General features: G+C 43.7%; 1 protein-coding gene across 1 annotated transcript in view; it reads right to left on the reverse strand.

Annotated features, from left to right (window-relative positions):
* Positions 1 to 10,605, reverse strand: part of stk32a (serine/threonine kinase 32A) — a gene marked incomplete at its 3' end in the record, with an annotated part of 72,163 nt that extends 61,558 nt beyond the window's left edge. The window contains exon 1 of the mRNA XM_080013314.1: positions 10,472 to 10,605. Within this exon, the coding sequence (XP_079869440.1) occupies positions 10,472 to 10,590 (119 nt within the window). The 5' untranslated portion in view covers positions 10,591 to 10,605. The remainder of the gene's footprint in view (positions 1 to 10,471) is intronic.
* Positions 10,606 to 12,500: the final 1,895 nt, after the last annotated feature.

A 12,500-nucleotide genomic window follows, 5' to 3' on the forward strand; every position in this document is an offset into this window, starting at 1 on the left:
ATGTAAGAGCTGATTTCCCTGCAGCACCCTGAACACGGCATCGTTCTTAATGGTTTGATGGAAGTTGTTTTCCATTTTAATTAGGACTCGTGCTTTGTGAGCCCGACATGCCAAATCAACAAGTTCTATTCTTAGCGGCGTAAACACACGTCAGCAAATCTGAGCATCAGGAGACACACAGAGGCACCCATCTTCTCGCACAAACGTGCACACATAGCAACACGCACATACACACAGGGCCGCCCATAAGTGAGGAAAAAGAGGCAAGCCTCCTGGGGCCCAGCGCTGCCGGCCATGGCCAGCAAAAATCATGTTCATGTAAAAGCACGATTAAGAGGCAGATTCGGGGAGGGCCAATTCGATCTCCTCTCCGCTGCACGTCCCTGTCCCCCCTTTCTCCAAATGAAACAAATAAAAACAGTATGTTTTTATTGGGCGTGTATTTTATTTTCCATCGTTTCCGAATTGAATGAAACAACAAAAGTCCTGTGTGTAACCCCCTCCCCCACAACATGTGAATAAGCCAATCAATACCTCTTTAACTTACCTGGCCCATCCACTTGAATTTTTTAGGGACCCAGCAATTTCTGTGGGGGGGCCTGCATACTGTACACACACACAGACACTCAAAACATCCAAACTCACTGAGAATCTCAATTCTTTCAATTCTCTCTTCACACCATTTGAATTTACTGTCTTAACACCTGGGTTGGCGTCAAGGACACTGCGCTTGGCTGGTTTTATTCCGACCTTTTAGAAAGAACCTTTGCGGTCTCCATAGGTAACGACTCATCCTCTACAACTCACATTACCTGTGGTGTACCGCAAGGTGCTATTCTAGGTCCCGTTTTGTTTTCAATCTATCTAGTCTCTTGGCCAAATTATCCAAAGACACAAAGTCTGTTTTCATTGCTATGCAGACGACACACAGATATACCTTCCTCTGAGACCTGGTGACCCAAACAGCCGAGCTGCTGTTGTCGATTGTCTCAATGATATCAATTGTTGGATGGCACACAATTTTCTTCAGATCAATTATTCAAAATCGGAAATCGTATTGTTCACTGCCCCAAATTCCACCAGTCAAATTGAGAGTGGCCTTGGCACTCTGTCCATAAAAATGAAGTCGTTGCCAGAACCTTGGGAGTCCTATTTGACTCTGACCTAAACTTTGAACAAATAAAATTTAAAAAATGGTCCAGTCCTGCTTCCTTCGACTGAGAACCCTTTCAAGAATCAAACCAATACCATCACACAGCCACCTGGAAAAAGTAATCCACGCCCTAATTTTCTCACGACTACTGTAACTCCCTCCTCTCTGGCATCAACTAAAAGTCACTCTCTCGCCTCCAACTAGTTCAGAACGCAGCAGCTCGGCTTCTTACCGGTTCCAAAAGACGACGTCACATCACCCCAATCCTGGCTTCTCTCCATTGGCTCACTGTTCGGTTCAGAATCCATTTTAAGATTTTACTGATCACTTTTAAAGCACGTCTGGGTCTGACTCCAAGCTACATAAAATATATGTTGATCCCACATGAGCCAGTCAGTCAAAGTACTTTGAAAACTGTGTTTTTAAAGGTACTATATAAATAAATCTATTATTACTTTCTTTATTCTTTCTTTCTGCATTGCTCTCTGGAACCACCTTTCTCTCTGTTTCCTTTGTTTCTTTCATTCTTTCTTCATGCTTAGGGTAGGCATAACCCCCCCTTTTTCTCACCATCCCTCTTGGGCCTCGTCATTCTCTCAAAGATACTCAAACACACACGCACACACACACGCACACACACACACACACGCACACACACACGCACACACACACATGCAGGGAAGCAGCTGAGCAGGTCTGCTTTTGCAGAAGCCCCCTCCTCCCCTCCCCCAGTCACACCCCCACCCTCCCAACAACACTCATTGGAGGCTGTCGGCTCCGCTCAGGTAGCAACCCCCATGAACACGCCAGTGCACATGCATGCACTCAACAACCCACACGGTGTGGCGAGGTGGCACAGTGCATCACACTGCTGCCTCACAGCACAAAGGTCCTGGGTTCAGTTTCCGCCTGGGTTGCTCCGATTAGGGGCCTTTCTCTGTGGAGTTTTCATGTTCTCCCCGTACTCACATGGGGTTTCCTCCAATAAGAAAGAACCCCACTAGAAACATCATCTGACCAGCAATGGACACTGAAGTTGGAGGTGCTGTAAGCTGCAATGGGGGGGGGGGGGCAGAAAAGATATTTCACAGCCTCCATCTGCATGTGTGTCAGCTGCTGTCACTGTGTGTGTGACAATAAAAGACCAGCTAAAGCTTGTCCAGTTTATGTATATCACATCAAAAGACCCTGGCACTTCCTCTGGGTGAGAGGTCTTTAAGCTTCAGGCAAACATTGATATTTGCCTGCTCGCTTGACAGTATGTTCTGGAGCGCTTTTTAAAAAATATTATTATAATATTGCCATCATGACAAGCCGTTATAATGACATATTGTAATGTGAAACTTGAATTTCAGATACTGTGATAGGACTGGGCACTATTGATCTGACGAATAACACAATATTGATTATTTGCTATCTTTGTACAATATACACAAGGGAAACAATCATTTGTTAGTGGATATTACACATTGATTGGAACAGCTAATGTTCCGAAAGCTGCATTCTATTACTGTAGTGCAGCCTTAGAGACAGTATTTAATATATATCACCATATAAAGATAATCAAAATTCCAGACCTAATCTAGTCTCCAAGCCTGGCAGAAAGGAATTTCATTTTTATTTATGTTGTGTTGGAAAGAAAGCCGCCTCATCAACCCCCTCCACCGACCGTCTGCTGTTTGGGACCTTTTGGCGTTATGGTCTGCCGAGAGTAGAGCACCTCCCATGTGAACGAGGTGAAAAAGGTAGAACAACCAAGAAAATAACGTCTTGCTCTCCAAACCGACGAACTGTACCAGCCAAATTACGTAAGCGTAACCCAGCACTTCTGGGAGCGCCTGAAGGAAAATGGAGCTTTCGACGTGCAATGTTTCGTACTTTTGTGGCGCTCTGAATGTCTCCTTCTTTTGGACCTCTCACTGCCCCCCTCAGTTACATCACTGGAGCGGTTGGACAACGACTAGAGGCTTCAGACATCAACGCTCCTCTGAGTGAAAGCTACTGAAACCGAAGCTGCTGATATTGTTTCAAATCAATGCGTTCTGTGACTCCTTTCTACAAGTCATTTGGGAAATGGAAACAGCAGATACCTCACATTGACATCAGTGCAGCTACTGTTATTGCACTCATGACTTATTACACTAATTATTACTATCATCCTTACTTATTATTATTATTACTTATTACTTATTATTATTATAATTATTATTTTATGCTTATTACTTACTAAATAAAAAAAATCATTAACAGAAAACTTGATCTGAAATTATTTTATAACTAGTCATCTCATTTGAGAGCTTCCACAAAGACAAATAATCCACAACAACGTAGCAAACCGTTTGCCCTTCAAAAACACAGCTTTACCCTACGTATGACAAACCTATTAACTGTTAATTACCAGATGTCACGCTAGCTACTGTTAACATGAGCATGTAGGCAGCGTGAAGCAGGGGACATGGACACCCGGGTTGCCCGTGGCGACAGTATTTATTAACAGACAGCGGTCATTATTCAGAAATACCTTACCACTGATTGCCACTACTGACCAATCAGAATCGAGTATTCCACAGAGCCGTGTAATTAAAGTATATGTATATGAACGGAAGGATAAAGTTACTAAACTTCATAAAGTGAATAACAGTGGAGCGTGAATATAAAACAACCGTTTAATATTGAGATGTAGCTGACTCACAAACCACATGATTCATCACATACAGGCAAAAAAAGGTCTTTGTTAACAGATTACGTCTCTGCTTTGGTGGACTGTGTAGGACAGGTGTAGGTGCTGACTCCCGCTCCTGGTCTCTCTCTCTCTCTGTCTCTCTCTCTGTCTCTCTCTCTCCCTCCATCTCATTTCTTCCACACAGCGGGAGTGTTTAACCCTGGCCTTTGGTCTGATGTAGTGCCGTGCCAGTGAGGATTCCCCTTATGGATTGGCACTAAGTGCCACGCAGGCACCGCCGGCTGCAGTGCTGGCGTTGGCACATCAATAAAAGCACGGATCATAGACTTGCTGAAGCCTCAGAGCAAATCCTTGGAGATGAAGTCGACTAATTGACCCTCCCTCATTTCGCTGTCTAAGGCATTCGGCATAATCACAGTTGACACACAGTCTGAAACTTCTATTTTAGAATACGACAACAGTTGAATGGTTTCAAGTCAAGATGATGGGAGATTGAGTGGAATTCTGGGACTTGCAGAGTAATCCGCCCAACATAGATAATCTCATGGATTACCACTTTAACTTGACGTAAACAGCATATGGAATATTGTATGTCTTTGGAAATGTCTCGGGTGGATTAAAACCGCCAAACTGCCTGTGTCGAAAAAAACCCCCTCGTGCAAGGCAGAGCTCCGGCAGACAGATGGAGCAGACGGTTTAAAAAAACAAAACAAAGCGTAATTTACGTTTTACATCTCTCGTGTAGCCTGCTGATCAAACACCTGACGCAAGACCAAGAGAAGCAAGTGCAGAGACAGCAGCGACGAGAGGAGAAGAGGAGGAGAGGAGGAGAGGAGGAGGGTGGGGGGGCAGAGGGTGGATAATGTGAGGTGAGCAAGAGAAGGAGAACGAAAGAAGAAACGATCACCCATGACGTGGTAGAGCTTGGGGTAGGTGACGAGAGGAGGAGAGAAGGGGACAGGATGAGGGGAGCAGAGGAGAGGAAAAGGGGTCGAAGAGAAGGATGCTGAGCATGTGGCGGAGGAAGGGAAGAGGAAATAACAAAAACAACTAATACAGCCAGGAGGTAAAAAAAAAAAAATAATAATAATAATAATAAAAAAAGAGAAGTGGAGGGTAGAGGAGTCTCTGTCCCGCTGCGGTCCTCGCCTGCGGGTAATCTCTCCATCTCTGACCTTGAACACTTAACTTAAGGTCGCTCAGAGAATGCGCCAAGCCAACCCAGCAGGAGAGAGAGAGAGGGAGAGAGAGAGAGAGAGAGCATAGTGCTGAGCAAGGCACCTCTCTAGGGGTCTCTCTCGCTCTCTCTCTCGCTCCTCCACCTCGGGACATTTTAAACGCTGCCAAAAGCATTAACTTCCCGTCTGTTTTTTTTTTTGTTGCTGTTGGATTTATGGTCTGACGCAGCACGCCGCTGCTATTGTTTGTCTGATGAATGCGCTCTCCACCTCCTCCACTTCCTCTCCCCTCCTCTCTTCTTACTCCCTCTCAGTCCTCCACTACAACACTTCCATACTACTACTTCTACCCTCGCCCCTCATTTATTTGGCTCCTTTCTTCTCCTCCACTCAACCCCTTCCCCCATCATTCATAACTGTTCATGCTGAACGCTTTACGACCGAGAAGCTTACCACTCTGCTGCAGCTTCTCACCGTGCTTCTATGCAGTGCAAGGAGGCCAATGTGCAGATGTTAAACCTAATTTCATTTAAAACTACTTTTTGCAATTGTACATCCAGAACGTAGCGTTGGCTGCAGCAGATCACCTGTAGGAAAGCGACGTGACTTCCTGTTTCTAGTTTCTTACATTAGAGTGAGCATGTCCCCAAAATATCTGATTTGTCAGTGTCAGTGTCAATGAAAGTCAGTCAATAAAAGCCTTTTAAAATGCACGGTTTACAACAATTTTTCCCTCTGTGCAACATATAAAGGCTCTCTGATAATATTGTGAGCTTCCGGTTTTTGAAAATAAGTTTTAAATGGCAAAGGCTTCAATGGTTTCCCATAAGGCCTTAAATCACAGTGAGAAGCTGAAGCAGAGTGGTAAGTTTCTCAACAGCGAAGCGTTCAGTTTGAGGGCCTGCTATGAGCAGTCAGAAATTATGAAGTTATACCATTTTAGTACGATCTGGGTTAAAAAATGACCCCCCCACACACACACACACACACACACACACACACACACACACACACACACACACACACACACACACACTGTGGTCTTTCCTGCTCCTGGACATAAGAATAGCTGGTCTTATCTGAGGTGATTGCTTAGCACGTGAATAGAGGCACTGACTAATAAAAGATAATAAAACAATTTGAGGAGGTTAGGAGAAAATGTGATTGGAACTAGTAGTAGTAGTTGGGAGTCATTAAAATGCATGGACTCCCCAAATTGGACTACAGGGAGAGCCTTAATCTTCTTCTTTCGGCTGCTCCCGTTAGGGGTCGCCACAGCGGATCATCTCCAATACCTTCTGTTCTGTGTATCTTCCTCCCTTACACCAACCTCCCTGACACCAACTGTCCTCCCTCACCACATCCATACACCTTCTCTTTGGCCTTCCTCTTTTCCTCTTTTCCTCTTGCCTGGCAGCTCCATCCTCAGCATCCTTCTCCCAATGTAACTCTCATCTCTCCTACACACGCGTCCAAACCATCTCAATCTGGCCTCTCCCACTTTTCCACCAAACTGTCCAACCTGAGCTGTCCCTCTAATGTACTCGTTCTTAATCCTGTCCATCCTTGTCACTCCCAATGAACATCTCAACATCCTCAACTCTGCCACCTCCAGTTCAGCCACCTGCCTTTTTGTCAGTGCCACCGCCTCTAAACCGTACAACATAGCTGGTCTCACTACCATCCTGTAGACCTTCCCCTTCACTCTTGCTATAACCCTTCTATCACAGATCACTCCGGACACTCTTCTCCACCCACTCCACCCTGCCTGTACTCTCTTCTTCACCTCTCTCCTGCATTCTCTGCTGCTTTGGACAGTCAACCCCAAGTACTTGAACTATCCGCCTTCTCCACCTCCACTCCTTGCATTCTCAGCTTTTGGCCGCTCTCCCTCCCATTCAGGCACATGTATTCTGTTTTACTCCTGCTGACTTACATTCCTCTTCTCTCTAATGCATGTCTACACTTCTCCAGGCTCTTCTCAACCTGCTCCCTACTCTCGCTAAAGATCACAATGTCATCCACGAACATCATAGTCCACGGAGACTCCTGCCTGATTTCATATGTTAACCTGATATTTTAACCTATTTTATTTTCTATGTGTGAATCGCCTGGACACGGACCGAACACGGTTCTCTGTGCGCCCCGATCCTCCAAATAAAACAACTAAAAACACACTGTTTTTAGTTGTTTTATTTGGAGAAGTAGGAATGGGTATTGTTAACATTTTGACGGGACCACTCCTCTTACCTATACTGCTCATTGATCCGGTACATTATGGTTTGGAGCACGCCTCTTGAAATCCTCTGTGTTCCTATGTATGATGCACCGCCGCTTTCCTCTCCCATGCGACTCCAGCCAAACAGCAGTTGCAATGGCAATGTCGCATTATAGTCGCTTAGCCAATCAGATAAAAGAGGCGGGACATAAACATTTTCACTACCGATAATGTTCGGTTAATACAAACTGTGGAGTGCCATGGTAGAACAGTTTGTACCCGGCTCAGATACTCCTGGCCTTACTCCCCTTCCACCTGGTCTCTTTTACACATAGTACATCTACCTTCCTTCTCTCCATCATGTCAGCCAGCTCTCTCTCTTTACCCTTCATAGTGCCACCGTTCAAGTTCCTACTCTCAACTCTACTCTCCTACCCTTCATCCTCTCCTGCTGTCTTCAGACACGCCTTCCCCCTCTTCTTCTTCTTCGGCCGACAGTAGCACAATTTCCACTGGCACCCTGTTGGCTAACGGCACCAGTGGCGGTCGTTGTTAACCCGGGCCTCGACCGATCCGGTATGGAAATCAGATTTGATGTCCGCATGTTTGATTTGGCACGATTGTTACGCCAGATGCCCTTCCTGACGCAACCCTCTCTATTCATCCGGGCTTGGGACCGGCGCTGATGATACACTGGCTTGTGCACCACCAGTGGCTAAAGAAGCAAAAAAAACAAAAACATGATTCCACTTTCAGGTATTATTATTATTATTATTATTATTATTATCCTTGCTTTCGAGGAATCGTTGCTCTTGCCGAGCTGAGAGCTCTGACCACTGACATTTGTGCGCTTTTATTTTGAAGAAATGTGAAGATGGATGGAGACGAGTGATTATCTGCAATACTGTATGTGTGGCAGTCCGTCTATCACACCACTTCCTACGTGTCGACGGAGAAGAAAGGAGACGTCGCCGGTCATTATGTGACATCATCGAAAGAAGTTCCTTCTTTGGAGCAATTATGTCACAGCAACTTTGTCTGATTCATGTTGCATCCACGCTCCTTTTCCTGGATTTGATCATCTGACACAAAGAGCTTCAAACGCTCTTCCTTCACACAGCTATTTAACAAGTCAAAACACACAAGTTCTTCAAGTCATCTATTTTGTGCTACTCATCTATTCAAATCATGTTCCCCCCGCCAATTAGAAACCTTTCTTGATTTAACCGTTAAAAAGAATCTTAGCGAGTGGAAGCTCGAGTTATTCTACTCTGCTTAGTACTCTACTAAAAGTCTGGGCTCATGGTCACTATGCCAAACTAATACCTTTTGACACTAAAATGAGCGCGTATACCCGGGTTTTTTAAACATGGGTAAAAATAGGCAATTGTCACCTTTCCCATTGTCAGGAGAAATGCCATTCTTTTTTTTTCTGGTGTGTCACATTCAACGTCATGAACACACCAGTGTAATTGGGAAAAAAAAAATGTCGAGGAGACGGCAACTTAAACAGACAACGACATAAAACTGTAAAACTTGGAGAAATAAAAAGGCTCATCAGCCAGTGAGACTTGTTCAAAAGAATGGGATCGTCCATGAGCGACCCACCACGACAGTAGAAGTGGAGTGGCGTGGCGTATCCATCCCAGCCCCCGCGCACCGGCAGCTGCCGATGTGCGGTGTGCGAGAGGAGACGCTCCTCCGGGACTGACTCGGAGTCCGGCATCGTGGGGGGTTCTCCGCTGTGGTCCCCACGAGGGAGATCCTCATGGTCCCCGCATGCGAGAAAAAAAGTCAAATAACTTCTGATTTTGATTTCGGATTCTAAATCGGATATTCAATGATCCAATGATTCGCGGATATTCCTGTTTATTTACATGCCAACGTCCGGAACTTAAAAGCACGTGGCATCGCGCCGGTTAAGGGGACAAGGTTTGGTTTGTTTACATCAGAGCCGATCGGAGCTGGAGCCGATAAAAACCTGTGTCTATTGCAGGGTCACTAATGACAAATGCTGGATGTTAGCGGGTGTTACTGGGTTTTTGCTGGGAAAGGGGTATGAGCAAGTGTAGAATAGATAATTATTCATACAGCGCCATGGTAGCAAAGTGCTTTGCAACAGATGAGCTAAATAAAAGATTCTCTTTTATTTGGATATCCCTGTATCCTCTAATGCTGTGAAGAGCGAGGCGTCGGGGAAGCCATCTCAGATCAACACCGACGGTTTGAATGGGATTTGTCATGTCTGTATGGTAGCTCAGAGAAAAGGCTCTTTTTTTCAGGATCAGCATCCCATAGTTGAAGCAATGTTAGACTGATGAGTCAAGGTGAAAGAAGAAGCTGAATGGAATATTCTTACAAGATTATACGCTTCAGTATACAGCATCCAATATATTTGACCAGTACCCTGATATCAATTATTTGACAATATTCTAAGGATGACTGTTTGTGCCCAGATAAGATATTTACACACCAAAAAATTTAAGGAAAGTTGTTTATTATTATTATTATTAATGTGGATGTTACGACCAAGCAGGTGGAGGTGTTGTATTATTACAATTTTATTATTAAGCCCAGACAATATTTAGTCTCGAATCACGTTATCGTTGTTTTATTGATGTATTGCAATATTTCTTTCTTTCTTTCTTGTCCATGAAATCCATGGAATGTTCACTGTAAACTAAAAAAAAAAAAGGGAATTGGCCTGATTCCAAAATTTAATTTTGGCCTCATTTTTTTTATTTTCATGTAATGAACTCTGATTGTTTAAATGTAGGTGAGGCCAAATAATGTTTATTACTTTATGTTATTTTATTTTATTGTATTGTATTATATTTTATTTTATAATTGTATTTTATTTTATTTTTCTGGTAAATCTACAATCAAATATAATGAATGTATATACTGTATGTATCTAAGAACCTGAGTTGATTAAAAGTGAAGGTACTTTATGGAGTGTAGCCTACCTCTACACAGAGACCTAATGGGCAGGAGATGGAATGAATGGATGGAAGGAAACAACAATCAAGTAAACACACACACACGCACGCATGCACGCACGCTGGCACGCACACACACACACACACACACACACACACACACACACACACACACACACACACACACACACACACACACACACACACACACACTCACACACACACACACACACACACACACACACACACACACACACACACACACACACACACACACACACACACACAAGCGGCTCTTACCAGAAGTTGACGAGGAAGGGATGCTCCAGGTTCTGCATGATCTGCAGCTCCTTGAAGACGTTCCTCACTTCGTTCCTCTCCACACACTTGAGCTTGTTCATGTACTTCATGGCGTACATCTTCTTGGTGTCCTTCTTCTGCACGATACAGACCTGGGGGGGGAGCGGAGGGGCTGTTTGCTTGTTTGTTTGTTTGTTTGTTTGTTTGTTTGTTTGTTTGTTTGTTTTGTAGGTTTTTTTCCCATCCACTTTGTGTTCTTTAGTGACCACTAAAGTAAGCTTGAGTTTTAAAACTTTAAATCCTGCTCTCGATATTATATTTAATAATGGTACAATAAATTTGGCTCTAACCCTCTGTAGCATTTGTTAAAGCCAGGATTAGATTAATGATCCCAATTCCCCAGGTCAAAATTCAGGGAATTTGAAGGAGCCACGACCAGGGATCAAAGCAGCCATCCTCACATTACCATATAGTTGACTGGATATAGATTGTTTTACTTGCAATGTTATATGATGCAGCAACATGCAAAATAACCCCCTATACCGTTTATCTATCTATCTATCTATCTATCTATCTATCTATCTATCTATCTATCTATCTATCTATCTATCTATCTATCTATCTATCTATCTATCTGTCTATCTATCTATCATCTGTCTGTCTGTCTGTCTGTCTGTCTGTCGGTCTATGATGTGATGCAGTATATCAGATTGATTACTGGCCTCCAATTTGAAATGGCCTCTTGAGCATTGACAGTGTTACCAACGTGCGTCAAAGTGCATAATGCCCTCCATCGAGTCACCGTGGTGGCTCGTGGTTGTAGTTGCGCTCGTCCCCGCTTTCGCAGTCAATGAGCCGGAGCCGGCGATTACGGCGATCTGAGGGAGCCATGTGTGGAGCCGCTGGCTGGTTAATCAGCCCCACCCCCTGATCTCATCGCTCCGTATTGAACAGCATGCGACATGGTGCTTATCTGCTGCCGGTAAGCCGAGCGACAGTACAGTACGTAGAAAGGGCCACCTGTGATACCATCTCAGTGTTGTTGTGTGTGTGTGTATGTGTGTGTGTGTGTGTGTGTGTGTGTGTGTGTGTGTGTGTGTGTGTGTGTGTGTATGTGCGTGCGTGCGTGCGTGTGTAGTTGTGTGTGTGCGTTTTGTTTTGTTTGCAGACACAACATGGCTGCGGTAATGCACTGCATGGCTAAACAGCATCAGGCAAACTCATTCCGATTTCTGTCAATGTTTTCAGGAAGGAGATGTTTTATGTCAGATTGGTTCCTTGATTGATTCTCCACCAATCTGACACAATGGCTGTCAGTTTGAATCCTAACAGGACGTTTGGTAATTCCCCATCTTCTTTATTATTAAAGTTGCATGTGATGACTTCCTGTGGTCATTTGGATAATTATTGGTATTTGTCTCATCGAGTCTAAATGACAGTTAGACCCGTTGGATTTGCCAAATGTGAGTGTATTACATGGACAGGAAGTAATATGGCGTACACGTACGTACACTGGGAAAACAGTCATTGGACCAATTTAGTTTAAAAAAACGCTTTGATTTGTGACACCGTTTTTTTTGTCTATTTTTTATATGAAAAATGAAAGTGTACATTTTAGGTTGTGAAAAACAAAGAAATGTAAAGTTTAACGTTTTGAAGCATTTTTATAAGTTGATCCAATAATACCGATGCTAATGCAAACAACATACAACAAATTGTACGTTAGACAACCATAGAGCAACATGCAACGTTATCCAAAATAAACAAAAAAACATCCATAAAATGACAAATCGATGCAATCCATTTTTTTGTTACGTAACATCCCAAAAGTGCACTTACTTTTCCAAAGCTCCCTTTTCCAATAGCCCTCAGTATCTGGAAGTGGTCGAAATTGACTATAAAAGAAAAAAAAAGAAAAAGAGGAGAAAATACATTTTTCTTTTGTAACAGTGGAAAATGGAAAACACATATTTGTGCCTGGCTGTGAGGATGGAATATGCATGAGAGAGAGAGAGAGGGAGAGAGAGAG

This window comes from Zeus faber (assembly GCF_960531495.2).
Source record: "Zeus faber genome assembly, chromosome: 14".
In the NCBI taxonomy this organism is placed as follows: domain Eukaryota; kingdom Metazoa; phylum Chordata; class Actinopteri; order Zeiformes; family Zeidae; genus Zeus; species Zeus faber.